We start from the raw sequence: 14,818 nt of genomic DNA, 5'->3' as shown, positions 1-14,818 counted from the left end.
GTCTCTCTCTCTCTCATCATCATCAAGGTGGCTAGGAGATGTTAACTACCTCGCCTGGTATACAGGTCGTGGGTTCAATCCCGACCCTGACGCCTGCTGCTGTATATTTGGAGTCTGTGTGTCTCTCTCTCATCATCATCACGGTGGCTAGGAGATGTTAACTACTTCGCCTGGTATACAGGAGGTCGTGGGTTCGATCCAGATCCTGACGATGCCTGCTGCTGTAAATTTGGAGTTTGCCTCTCTCTCTCTCTCATCATCATCACGGTGGCTATGAGATGTTAACTACCTCGCCTGGTATACAGGAGGTCGTGGGTTCGATCCCGACCCTGACGCCTGCTGCTGTATATTTGGAGTCTGTGTGTCTCTCTCTCTCTTATCATCATCACGGTGGCTAGGAGATGTTAACTACCTCGCCTGGTATACAGGAGGTCGTAGGTTCCATCCCGACCCTAACGCCTGCATATTTCTAGTTTGCATGTTCTCCCCATGATCACGTGCATTTTTCTACGGGTCCTCCGGCTTTATTCCCTCCACATTTAGAATTATGCGTTTAGAATGTTTAGCTGCTATACATTCCCACTCGATAAGCCACTTCATTTGGCAATCATTTGTGGCCAGGTCGCTTCTGAAAAGGGGCGATATGGCTCAGTGGGCCTTACCAGGTAAAATACACAGTTTAGTTTGTTGAAAAGGTTTCATTTTAATTAAGTCGAGACGAAAATTTATTAACATATCTCGAAAGAGGAAACGTTAATTCGACAAGTTTAGGTCGACATAACCTTACCACATGGTGGTTTCAATCAAAGAGATTCTCGTTAATGCATTTAGGCCAATTTAATTCCTGTTAATGTGAATAGGCACATACATGCAGGAAAACAAAGCGTTTAAAATTGTAAATTCTCCGAAACTTTCCGCAGAGATTAAAAAACACAAACCTGTATGCTGTGTGCAGTAGCCATGCGCAAGATAATATTTTAACAAAATGGCAGTGGATTGTGCAAAGTTTACTTTGGGATGTGGTTAGAAACATGTAATCTAAGATGTATACAGAGCGTATGTGAGATAAATCAATACAAGACTAAATCATTCATCTGTGTAATACAAAAAAAACACATTCTCTATTTATCCCCAGTAGTTGATGTTACATTTAATAACGTGACACAATTTAGAATGTACTGTCCGTCTGTCACCTGTCACCCCCCCCCTCCCACCTTCCCACGTCAGTCGAGATTGTTTGACCATACTTCACCACGCTGGTGACAGCGCGCGTTGGTAAAGGGTGGCGGGGGTCAAGGAACAGCCAAGACATGACTCGCCACCGATGTTGCCGTGGCTTAACACGAACTTGGGTCGCCGGGTTCCATAGCACGTCTAGCGTTGTTCCCGCTGTGGCACAGGGTCCGCTTGTCGGCATTGTCTTCTCCATTTGGCTCGGTCCAGGGCATCTTCGGGGGATGCGTTGACCGTCTTCACGTCTTCCTTTATTCGATCCATCATCCATCGCTTCTTCGGACGTCCGCGTGGACGGTGGCCCTCTGGCTCAACACGCATGGCAGTCTTGGCCACCGATGACTCTTCACTTCGCATCACATGGCCGTACCACCGAAGCCTTGCCTCAAGCATCTTGTCCGCAATGGGGGCCACACCAAGTCGCTTCCGAACGTCTTCGTTCATGACACGATCCCATCGAGTCAGTCCGAGGCTCCATCTGAGCATCCTCATCTCCATGGTATGGAGGGCTTGTTCGTGTACAGTTGTGGCTGGCCATAGCACAGCTAGCCATTATGCCCACCACTCCCCGGACTTGCTAAGCATTTCAGTTTATACGGCGCTTAAAAAGTATTCCTCTTCCAAGACGCCTGGACGTGCGTGGAAGAATCCGGTCAAAGTATCTTCTGACACGGGTTCTCTAGACAGAGCTTCCTCTACTGGAGGCCCTTCCACACAGCAGCTGGTGCGAGCAAGACGTTCAGGGCTGCACCTTGAACTCTACCCTTTCCAATACTTTAGCATGTCAAAGCCGAACTTTCTTATTATCACATTTCACCAACCACTCACTTTACCTGTCACAATTTAGCAAAGGCCATCACCCCCGAAAGCTGTCGTGACTGCAGGGATTCATCTTCTTGGTTCGTTCGGTAAAGTCACGTAGAAGGGAAATAATAAAATAATAAAAATAAAACATAATAAAATAATTCTCACGACGTTTCGGCCACAACGCAAGCTGCCGTCCTCAGGTGAAGAACAGGTCTGTCGGAAAGACAGCGTCTGAATCAACACCACCACGCTTGGCAGCGTATATCTCTTGATAGTTTGAATTGATAGAGAAAAGAGGCAAGATCCACGTCAACACACTCGGGGGCTTCACAGTCGTCTGGCACGTCGCGTCTGGCACGTGGCGTCTTGCACAGAACCATTGCAGTCCACGATTCACAGCCGCGATGTCTTCAGATTGTGATGCAAAACTCGCGGTAGTTTACTGCGGGGGGGAGGGGGAGGATGGAATCCAGGAAGCCACCAAACTTCCCCCTCCCTTGCCTCCAGCCTGACCTCGTGAGCGCGAAGACCCTCGTAGCGGCCACGTCTAAATGGACACTACACGCCGCGCCTCTCGCTCTCTGCTTGTGCTCACAGTAGCAAATGACAGCACCGTATGAAGTGGGGAACCCCTGCTCGTTTGGAGAAATGCTGCCGCAGTCAATCGCTCGCCATCACCCAAACCCTACTCCCCAGTCCAGGGGTTCTCAATCTTCAGTTAGCGACTATCCTACGTTTGTGCGGCTCTTCTGCGTCTCGAATACACACCCGAGTCGATGCACGGCTACGCGCGCCAGATGATTGGTACACCCACCAGATGATTGGTACACCCCCACCCCTGTCTGACGTAGATCGCGCCGATTGCCATTCAAACCGAGACTTTGTGCGTGCTGGTTATGTGTTTATGTATGTGTGCATGCATGCGCTTGAAGTGACGTAGAGTTAAATCAAGATGTGTGTGTGTGTGTACGTGTGGTGGGTAAGTACTGTTTGACAGCACAGCAACAGCAGTCTGTTAAGGCTAAACTAAAGATCTGTGTGTGCGTCTCGCGTGACGTAGTAATGTACCGATCGCTCTTGAGTTTGAATCCGCGCGCACGAGATCGCGTGGCAGGTATTTAGCACTCGTCAGACGCGTGCAGAGTGCAACGGCCTTAATTGCAATTTGAACGGAGACCGATAAACGTGGAGGTGGTCACCAAGACTGGACTTTGGAAAGAACACATGGTTGTCCCAATTCAATGCCCATATTTGAGTATGATGATGATTATGATGATGATGAGTATGATGATGATGAGTATGATGATGAAGATGACGTGCGGGTCCATTAGCTAAACGCGCCCGATAACCCTGTGTCCCACGACATCCAAACATCACTGAGCGGCTGCAGTTTTTTTTACTACAGAATCTATACAAGACGCCGCGTACACACACACACACACTTGGCTTAGCCAATGTGCACATCGAATTTAAATCGTGGGTATCGCTCATAGATGCGTGCATCGAATTGTGCGGCTAGGAATCGAGTAGTGATCATTTGTGCGCGTTAAGTTTTTTTTATCACACAGATACTACATCATAAGACGGATGGACCAGTGTGTAAGAGGAGGCCAACACACACACACCACGTCTCGTCTAGTTCACTCTGGCGCAGACCCTTCTGTCGTGTTAGAAGGGGGCATCGTTTATTTTAGGGCTGCAAATTTATCGTTTTCATTTGCTACAGATTCTACACGGCACCATTAAGAGAACAAATACAAAATAATCGACTCGTGATGCCGAATCGTGGGTCATCGTTAATCGTTACCAACCCCTAGTTTACAATTAGACTTTAAAAAAAAATTACTACTCTACTTACAATGCACAGTACATTTCACAGCTCTTTGCCAATCCACTGCTGGTGGTTGTTTGACCATACTTCACCACGCCCGGTTAGTCCGAGTTGCTCCTGGGAATGGCCCAAGACCAGTTCGGATAGCTGCGATATCAACTTGCAATAAGTAGGGTTTCGTTTGAGGAGCGTGCTAATCACTGCACCACTGCTCCCATTAATCTCTCTCCGCTTAAGACAGATACAATATTTCTCCTCGTGAACTTTGTTGACCGCGATCCTACATTAATTTATTCCGCAAGTCAAACTTGCGACACTGATAAACACACCGTTAGCTTCAATGGGAACAGTTTTTTTTTTCCAAAGGTAGAATTTTCTTTTATCCGTACAATTGATTTTCAAAGCGTCGCGTTTACTTGAATACGTGTCGCGTGTCCAACAAGCAGAAGGCAGCTGGCAAACGAAGAGCGCAGAAGAGACGGACCCAAGACGCGACGACTAACGTCATAAGTTCCTGCAGTTGTGGGTATAGCAACGCGCGATTGCCAACTATCACATTCTTAACTGAGTATACAATGACTCGATGTTTCATTGTATACAATATGACTGCATTTTTTAATGCCGTGACTCAACTAGAGACACTCTTTGACACGTTGGATATACAGCACTCGTCCCATGTGTTACAGAATCATCCTCTCAACCAATACACGAGAAGCTCCATCTCATCCGATAAAGAATCGTCATACGATCCGATACACAAGAACCATTAGCTCATATGATCAAGAACCATGACTACAGAACTCCTGTTTCATCCGAAACAGAAGCTCAGAAACAGAACCATGCCCTCATGCAACATAAGAACAGCTGACCCCTTCGATACAGAACCATTGATGTCATCGGATAAAGCACCACTCTTATAGCTCTCGTTTCATTCAATACATCACGTCCGATGAAGAACCCTTGTCTCATTCGATACGACACCACTGACCCATCCAATACACGCCCCATAATGTTTATGTAAATCACACTTACGTTGTGCAATTTACATCATATCAACACAATGGACACAATCTGTTCCGCAACTCTCTCTCTCTCCCCAGTGTGAACGGACGCAGAAAGAGTGAACATCATTTGAGACCGCGGTGCTGTACGGGCTAGGTAACATAATGAAGGGGTAATGCATCTATAGTGTGTGTGAGCACGTGCCCGTGTGTGTGTGTGTGTAATGTTCTTTACACTGCACTTGTGCACAGTTCGCATCGATATTGACAAATCTCATCACGAGCCACGCGTGTGCTTGCGCACGTCACTGTAAACAGTGAACAGTGACAAGGATTAAGGTGGTAAAGAGACAGCATCCAATTGGCCGGCTCTGTTTAGGGGTTATGGAAAGGGTGTTAGAGGATATATGGACACACAACGCGACTAGAGTTATTGTTAGAGCGTGACTGGACGATGTGGTTCAGACCTACAAGAAGGGTTGGGCCTGGTGGGTTAGTGTCATTAGAAATAGTAGGGGGCTAGGGTCAGGTTGGCTCTGTGTGCTTGGTCAGTTACAGTTAGAGGCAGGATCTGGATGGCTAGTATGGTTAGGGATACAAGTATGGCTAGGTCTACTACGTAGCCTAACAGCCCCTACTCCATTTTACAAAGCATGTACATTTCAGTACTGCAGGTTTACAGCGTCACGCGCGCACAACTTTCTGTTGACGAAGTGGGGGGCGAGGGGGAGTATTGAACGCACCACAGATTTAACTCAATGCATCAGGGGGATCCGATGCAACACAGAGAAACGCAATGCAACACATAGCAGAGCAAACTTGATGCAACCCAATGGAAACACGCCGCACCTTTCCTGGGGTATCCGTTCACAGGTGTCAAACACGACAGCGACTCCTCTCCACCCGGCTCTCCACAAGCGCTACTAACCACGTGCCAATCGCTCACGACCACCACCAGCAGCAGCAAACAAGCACTCCTCCCGCCCCCTGCAAGATTTAGCTCGACATGGAGGGCACACAGGCAAGGACTCAATAGTTGCCCGCCTGCTAGTGTCTCGTAGTTGCACGTGGGTGCACGAGCGGTGAGTGTACGCGTGTAAAGTGGACGTGTAGCGGTGAGCGCGCTGTGCACTGCCAGTGCGCGTGTGTGCACGGGGGAGCGCTGCGACCCGAGTTTTCGGATCTCGCTCACGGCCAACGCAAGGGATGATTATCTCAACCGGTCCTGGGCCTCCCCTAGGTCGACTCAGCCTAAGATAAGCACTTGGTGCGGTGTGTGAAAACATCGCCACACTGGGAAAAAAAGGGCGACTAGCGTGGTGATTGGCCATACCACCACCACCCCCTCTTGTGGTGCCTCTTCCGGCCTTAATAGATGCTCGCTAACAACAACACTTGGCGCAACAGCCTGTTAATGGACATCGGCGGACCTTTGTATCTTGTGTGTGGGTAGAGAGAAGTGGGTAGAGAGAAGTGGGTGGGGAGAGGGACACATAACAGCGACGACGCTATTCATACACGTGTTGATTTCAGCTCAAAGGAGAGAAGGGGGAGTGGATTCAAAAACCTTTTGAAGCGACTTCATTGTGAGAATCAGAATGGATAGGATCACCACGTATTAACCTCCCCGTCCGACAAATGACCCGCATTCAAACAATCACGGCTCCCTCCCTATCTCTTTTCTGCTCCCCCATTCCGATCCCATATATATATCCGTTTAAATCATTATTGATATTTAAAATGTACCAACCACGCGAGATTATCGTACAAGTAGATTTCATCCTCCTCTATCGCAGAGGGGATGCTGGGTGATGACGATTGTGATGATAATGATGATGCGAAATCAAATGCACACACGTGATTTACCTACGGATCAGCAGAACCGGTTTTGGAATCAAACCGAATCTTTGCAGCTGCGTCCGGGGTGGGGAGAGGGTGTTCAAAAGAAGACGCGATAATCCGCCTTTCATCCACTCTCTCACTCCCCTTGGGCATATGGATTCAACGATAGCACTAATATTGTAATAACATAATAACAATACTACAGAAAAAATGATGACAACAGGTATAAATAATACGCTGTACGAGTTCACAAATGGCAAGCAACGATCTCAGTGTATGTCCCGCAGTCGTCAGATTTGTTTTGTTGTCAATGGAATTTGAAATCATTAATAACAATAAAACTAATAATACATGTTTCTGTCACAGTCCGAAAGCATAAACCTATTGATCGTAGTCATAGCAATCGTGACGGCGTGCCCAAACAAAGCATGGAATCTAAGTGTTAAGAAGTTGGATGGCTATGGTAGATCTGGGGTTAGGTTAGCGGTGAGGATTTGGTTGGCGTAGTGTCTGTTTGGTTAGTATATTTAGAGCCTCATTGCCTCAACATGACCCTAAGCCTAACATCTAACCCTAACCCACTGCAGCCAACGCATCAGGTGCATAGGTCGGTAGGCAGGTGGACAGATAGAGACGTGTTAGACGAGTAGACACGTGGGTAGGTCGGCTCACGGCAGACACGTAGGCTTGTGGGTAGTGAGGTCGGCAAGACGTGTACGCAGGTACAGTCTGTTCTCCTATAATAAGGCGGGATGCTGCTGGATACTTTTTAGATGCGATCACGCGCCTGCTGCATACGCATCTCACGTGTTATCGCGGGCTGTGCTCTACCCTACATTATATACTACCGCGTTATAGGAGAACGGACTGTGTTAAGGAAGAGCAGCTCTACGTGTTAGCAAGCGAGGTGGGTCACAACAAAATCGTGTCCTGTTGCATTAGGGATGTAACGATTAATCAATGAAAATCGTGAGCACCGCCATCAATTCAAATGCATCACTCTGCTTCGCTGAGACATGCACGTGTCGAACAGTGCACGGTTGAAATATCAACGATTCCAAATGATCGTACCGCAACAGATTCCACGTGCACGTCAAGGGCAAATAACAACACACGGTAATCAATTTAAGAATCGAACAGCGTCCGTCGAACCGTGACAATTAATCGAACCGTTAATTAGTTATACCCTTATATGTAATCGTTACATCCTTAACTTGTCTATCTATGATCATGACGATAAAGGCAAACACGCGACATGGTGGGTAATGGATGGTGAACGGGGCGGGGAGGGAGGGGTTACACACCATGCAGCCACCACAATCAAATCATAGACTCCACGTGCCTTCACAGGTGCCTTCAGTCACGTTGCTGCTTTACTGCTGCGACCTATTTCTTTGGGCCCAATGTTCGCTTGCGGGTGGCTCTACCTGCCCAATAAACCAACTCACCCAGTGGCGACTGGGTTATGGGGCCACACCTTGCTGATGAGTTTAGTGAAGTAGAACCCGGCATCCTTTTTTTTTACTTCGGATAAATAAAAAAGATACCACTGGGACGCGCTGGAAGAAGCTGAATTTGGCTGATAGATCAAATGAAGCTCGTCACTTCTGTCACAGTTCATCCGACAGGTGTTGTCCAGGTGTGCACCGCTGCCAACGCAGACCCCTAATTATTTTTGCCACTTTTTTATTTTAATGATTCCACTTGTTGAGCCAGGAAAAACCTCACCGAGGGCTCCAGGCTCTTTTCCACTGAGGGTTCTATTGCTATATTGGGATGTTTAGCCAATTCCTTTGGCTTTCACATGGAAGGAATCGAATGAGCTCGGAGTCAACCCACCAGGCGTAACACACGAGGGGGGTGACGCTCACCACTGCCATCTTCTGGCAGCATCTCGCAGCTCTGCACCTACAACACACGGCAAGCCCTGGTGGTCACCCGTACAAGTGCTACTCGGGCTCAAATCTCTGCCTTTTGCCCAGCTTCGGAGGCCTGACGAGATTGAGCATTCAGGGTGATTTGGTCGGAGGCATTTGACGATAGATTATGTGTCACACTATTTACGTAGAGCGGTTAAAGAGTCCAGCCCTCACACGTACGTGATTGTTTTCCCCATTAGTAATGATCTGCTCGCTGAAATTACCCTCGCCATGGCTGGGTTCTCTCCTCAACCGACCTCGCTCGTTCGTGGACAAGGCCCCCATGTCACCGTCTCGTCAACAACGCCCACATGTCACCGCCTCGTCAACAACGCCCCCATGTCACCGTCTCGTCAACAACGGGCGGCAGAGGTCACAACCGGGTACCCGATACCCGTACCCTACCCGATACCCGGCTACCCGTACCCAATCGGGTACGGGTATGGGTACCCGTTTGCGACTCTGGTGCGGCCGGGTACGGGTAGGCCGTGAGTCACTGGTGAGTAACTGTTTATCACTCATTTCGGGTAGGGTACGGGTAGGGTACGGGTAGGGTACGGGTAGGGTACGGGTAGGGTACGGGTAGGGAACGGGTACCCATTTGCGACCCTGGTGCGGCCGGGTACGGGTAGGCCGTGAGTCACTGGTGAGTAACCGCGTGTCACTCATTTCGGGTAGGGTACGGGTAGGGAACGGGTATCCGTACCTAGCCGCGTATGGGTACCCATTTGCGACCCTGGTGCGGCCGGGTACGGGTAAGGAATCAAAACCCGTTTGCGACCTCTGACGGGCGGGCAAATCCGCCAAGGCGATGGTCATACGTTTCGTTTTTGTCGTCAAGGAGGTGAATATGGCGAGAGACGTTATCTCAAGTGATAAAAACAGAACGTCCCAGACACGTGGAATTCTCCTGTATTACTTTCGTCTGTATTTCCACGTCTGCTGACAAGGACGACAATTTGTAAAGACATTGCTCAAAAGTGGCAACTGCGAGCAGCGTAGCACAGCACAGCGAGTAATCTCAACGCGCGCACAGCCGAGGCGTCTCCTCCGCTCAACCGACCAGTCGGCGACGCTCACCTTCCGTGAGCGAGGGGTGCAACGTCCACCGTTCTCATGGCGTGAACCGCAATTTCCGCACGACAAACACACGAATACAGTTATACGAATAAAGTACGAGCAACTGACCTCTGCGATGCAAAACAGTAATCCGTGGGTTTTCAAAAACAACTTTTAAAAAAAGTAATCCCCAAGGAAAAACTTGTGCGCTGATTTAAGTGAAACAGTAAAGTTGTTTTTTTTTATCAACCCCCCCCCCCCCTCGCATTAAGACGCTTTATCAATAAGTGCTCATAACCAGAACCCCCGTGATTTACGAGTTTATGGTGAAGGTGGTGGAAAAACCTGTGCCATGGAATGGTGTTTCTGTGTTCCTCTGAGCCAGGAAAATATGCAGTGGGACAAATTCACGCGATGGTGGAAAGGCAGTTTCCACCAATACTTGGGGTGGAACAAAAAACTAAAATGCCCACAATTTGATATAAATTTGGTTGCTTTTGCAGGTAAAATTTGCATCCAATTTATTTCCACGAATCTGGCTATCTTTTGCATCTCAAATCAGCAGAAAAGGCGACTTCCTACAACACGTGAATCTGACCCATTCTGTTGAAGTGTTATTGTCACTCGCTCATGGCAACACCACAAAAAACACACGTGTTGAAACTTCTGGGGGGTTTACTCGGTCCATTCCTTCTCGTCACTGTTAGCCTCTCCATTAACCTCCTGATCGTCAACCTCATCATACAGTAATGCTTAGACCATGAGACAACCCCCTCTGTGTAGCAATACACCACAGGGAACACATCACCCCATCTTCTTGTGGCCGTAACCGTCATTCGCTTCACAGGGTCCGTTTCAAACCACGACATCACGTCTAGTTGACACTTTCGCATGTTTTTTTTGTCGTCGTTTCTAGTTGACAACGTTGACAAAGTACCCTGATAACGGTGGTCATAAGCACCATGAGGGCAGACATTGATAGTTTAGGTATCTAACAATTCACTCTCCACGCACCCACCAATTCCATACAAATGTCTTGAATTAAAGCAGGGGTCGATTTTTTTTGTTATTGTTGTCTTGTTTGTATTGTCTGATTTGTACCGTCCAAATTTTCCGTCTTATTTGTACCATCTCGTCTGGTCCGTATCAACGCAATTGTCCCGTCGCATTTGCTGTCCATCTAGTTTGTCTCATCTCGCTCGTCCGTCAAGACTGTTGGAAATATTTGCATCACATCTGCACAAATCAACCATCAACCGATTCTCAACGCGCATGGTTTGACGCACGTGTTGTTCGCGTACGAATGAACTCGAATCAATGCACATTTACTGATAGCGGGGGGGGGGGGGAGGGTGGGGGGGGGGACGTGTGAGGGGCACGTGACCAGCACCACAAGAGCCGTCATCTCTCCTTTCCTCGGCGGCATTCATAGCTCCTGCGATAGAACCCAGTTGACATATTGACCTATGGGGGGGGGGGGGGGGTGTGGAGGGAGGCCCTCACCGGGTTCTCATTCCAGGCCGAGCGGACCTATGTGCGCAGACGCTCGGCGGGTTTTGGTAAACCAGATGGAAGTTGAACCTGGGTCACAGGGACTGGGAGCACGGCCTCAAAAGACTGAGACTGCCACACTGACCCGCTCTCCCCCATAACCCCCCCCCCCCCCCCGCAAAATGAAACACGCCAGAGGCACCGCAATACAAGCTGGATCGATGTTACGAGCCGGATTAACGCTTCGAACCGAATCAACGCTTCATGCCGGATCAACGTTCCAAACCGAATCAACGCTTCAAGCCAGATTAGCGCTCTAAATTGGATTAATGCTTGAAGTTGAATTAACGCTCCAAGCCGGATTAGGGCTCTAAATTGGATTAATGCTTCAAGTCGAATCAACGCTGCAAGCCGGATGAGCGCTTCAAGCCGGATCGACCCCACCAGCCAATTTAATGATCACACGCAGAATCAACGCTGTTTTAGCGAATCATATTCTTAAGAAAATCACCAAGCCCCCGCACCATACCACACTCCAGCCTCGAGATCCGAGGGCAGAGCCGAGCCGAGCCGAGGCGAGGTTGGCATCGTGGCGCGCTGAGTGCGGGGGCATTCGGACTCGATGCCAAATGGAAACGCCGTGGCCAAGCCGGATCAACCAAGTGGCCCACCGAGAGGGAGGAGGCAGCGCCGAGGGCACACGCTTGCTAGACAGGAGCTCGCCAACTAGCGGGGAACGTTAGCCGCACGAGCATCGGACGCGAGAGGGCCCTGAAGATGAGAAACCTGAACACAAGGCAGCCCCGAACCCAAGACGACTTTGAATCTAAGACCGTACTTTGAACACAAGACAGCCTTTAAAGTAAGCCTACTCTGAATATAAAACGGTCTTGAATACAAGACAGTCTTTAACACAAGGCAAGCCCAAGGACGCAAGACAGTATTGAACACAAGGAAGAGAAAACAAGCACTCGGCTGCCTGCCCAGACCTGGAATGTTGGTTACTGCAAGTGGTGTTCAGAGCACAGTATTAGGTTGTACCTTGTTAGGTTTTTATTTTGCTGCCCAGTTCATGGTCTTTGGTGTTTGTTAAGAATGCTTCATATTTTACTTTACGCTTGCTTTGTTTGCTTTTTTATTCTTCATTTAGACGGAAAATTTTGAAACCACGATTCAGGAAATCCGACAAGCCTCATATGATGGCAGAAGCACCGATGTCCAAATTGACAATGAGCCGTGTTGATCACTCAAGACTCCGCGTGAATTATTTTTTTTACGGTCAAGGATCGTCGAAGAAAGTAAGAACTCGTGAGTAGCAACCATTCACTTGTGCGCTTACAGAATTCGCGTTTAAACTTTGTCAAACAAAAAAAAAATATCACGACGCTTCCCTCCGCCAACACTGATTTGTCGACCACTGCTTTGTGTGGGCGAAGGCGGTAAATCGGCCAAGACATCTCTGGCTCCGACCGTTTCAGCAGCTCAAGCCCCGGTGATGTGTGCCCAGACCCCGTGTCGTGCCAGGGCTGGCGTTGTTGAGAACGGGGCGACGATTACCACTCCACGTCGAAACGCCACGACGCGGTTCCTGAGCGGTTTAAGCTCAAGCGGGTAGATAAGGGGTGTAACGATTCACCCAGCTGACCCATAACCACCACAGCCGGCATCATTTTTGTATTTAGTTTGTTGTCCTTTGCTCGCACCTCCGATACGCACGGTTGGCTAGGCATGGCGCGAAATAAGTTGAACATACGTAGATGAAATGTCGCAATCAAGATTTACTGTAAGAATCAACGTTTCGGGCGAACGTGGCAGATGCTGGAGACTGCGAGGGTCTCACAAGAACCCAAACACTTGTGAGTACGGAAATCGACAACCATCGATTAATTTAACGCTAATTGATGATGCAACACAAGCGTAAGAATCAACATTAATCGATGAATCGATGCATCGTTACACCGCTAGAGCAGAGGTTTACAAAAACCTTATAAAAAGAGACGTCGCCACAGATCGTGCGCTCGGTTTTTTTTTTCATCAGTCCTTTCGTTAAGTTGATTGTAGCACGTCGTTTTTTTTTTGCGTGGCTATGTTTACCCGGGAACAAAAATAAAACGCTTCCCAACAGCTTCACGTTGCTTTGCACAAAAAAACAAAACAAATCATGACATTTACCGATCCACTTAATTGCCAGAGCTGATACCAAATTCACCCCACGTGTGTTTTCCCACAACAAACAGTGGGGGGGGGGGGGGAGAAAGTATTTGATTTGTCCCATGTAAAGAAAGCCATTGTGCGACCACACGGAATGGATGGGATTTGAGCTGTGCTGTGTGCAAACAGCAGACACAAGTCACGAGGAGGATAACGAAAAAAAAAAACCTTGAGCCTGGATTCTGAGGACTCTGCCGTCTTTTTTGTGTTTTTGTTCCCTGTACAGCGGAAAACACTGCGATTGTTTTTTTTTTTTGTTGCAACATAGCAAATGTAATCTTTTATATATATTGTCATTTAAGCGCTGGCGAATTAATTTCAGGTGCTTGTTTTTGCAGAGGCAGGGTTGGACGCTGGCGTATGCAAGAGAACAATACAATTCAGAGAAAATAAAATAATATCAGCGGCTCAAAAATAGAAACCTTCCACATCAAAGGGAAGAGACGGTCACGGTTAAAATGTTTAAATAATTCCCCCACCAGCACTAGTCTTAATCGACAAGACAAATCTCCTGAAAATCCAGGTTCTTGGTTTTGATGTCCTCACGTGGGAGAAGGGGATGGGGTGATTGACAGGGGGTGGTAGCAGGTGGGTGGATGTGGCTGGACGATAGAATGGAGAGAATGCATTTCGGTCGGCAGGATACAGACAGCACTGGTGCGCTACGGGCGAGTGTTTGTAATAAGAAAAGACGTTGCCGGGAAAATTCTCAGTCGGGGCGGTGGTGGTGGTGGGGGGGGGTACAGCAGTTACATCTCAAAGGAAAGTGGCGGTTCCAAGATGAGATGATAAGGTGGGGCAACGGTTGCGCGACCGGGCAAGCTTCAAAGTTCCCCGAGTCCCGTACTTCTGGTTGCACCGGTTGGAGGTCGGCCTCGGTGGCTGTGTTGGCATTGGGGATTCAGCTGGGTCTGTTGTGTGGGGGGGGGGGGGGGGCACGGCGGGGTCAGGTAGAGGGGGGCGACTCCATGGTGGCCAGGATGTGTGCGATCTCCGTTCGCTGCGTCGCTCCGATGTGCTGCGTCATGTGCACAATTGAGTCCATGGCCACCTCTGGGTTAGCCTGCACCAGGCTGCTTCCAGACGGGGTGAATAAGGGAGGGGGTAAGGGAAGGGGGGCGGGAGTGGGGAGCCGGTAGGGGGGGGGGGCAAACAAAGAGACCTTTACATCAACGATGCTGCTCGTCACAACGTGTGCCAGCTTTGTCGAATCAATCAATGTTCTTTATTTGACCGGGTGAAGCCAATTGAGATTCATTATCCCTTGTGCATGGATGAGTTGTGGAATCGGAGTTAAATTCGGACGGTTGTTGAACAATGGCGCAAGGGTCTTGGACGTGAGTTGTGACATACACAATGGTAGTGAATGTGATTTTTTTAAATTAACGGTTCATTCTTAAAAACTTGCATGATGATGATGATAA

At 48.7% G+C, this 14,818-nt stretch overlaps 1 protein-coding gene across 1 annotated transcript in view; it reads right to left on the bottom strand.

The window, feature by feature from the left end:
- Nucleotides 1-250: 250 nt before the first annotated feature.
- The window catches only part of ACACA (acetyl-CoA carboxylase alpha), a 190,668-nt gene continuing 176,100 nt past the window's right edge, over nt 251-14,818 (bottom strand). Inside the window, 1 exon segment of the mRNA XM_061562031.1 lies at nt 251-14,467. Coding sequence (XP_061418015.1) covers nt 14,341-14,467 — 127 coding nt within the window. The 3' untranslated portion in view covers nt 251-14,340.

The sequence above is a fragment of the Lethenteron reissneri genome, chromosome 28, assembly GCF_015708825.2.
Source record: "Lethenteron reissneri isolate LAM-NWPU_2019-01 chromosome 28, ASM1570882v1, whole genome shotgun sequence".
Classification (NCBI taxonomy): Eukaryota; Metazoa; Chordata; class Hyperoartia; order Petromyzontiformes; family Petromyzontidae; genus Lethenteron; species Lethenteron reissneri.
This window is presented reverse-complemented; position numbering and strand designations above follow the sequence as displayed.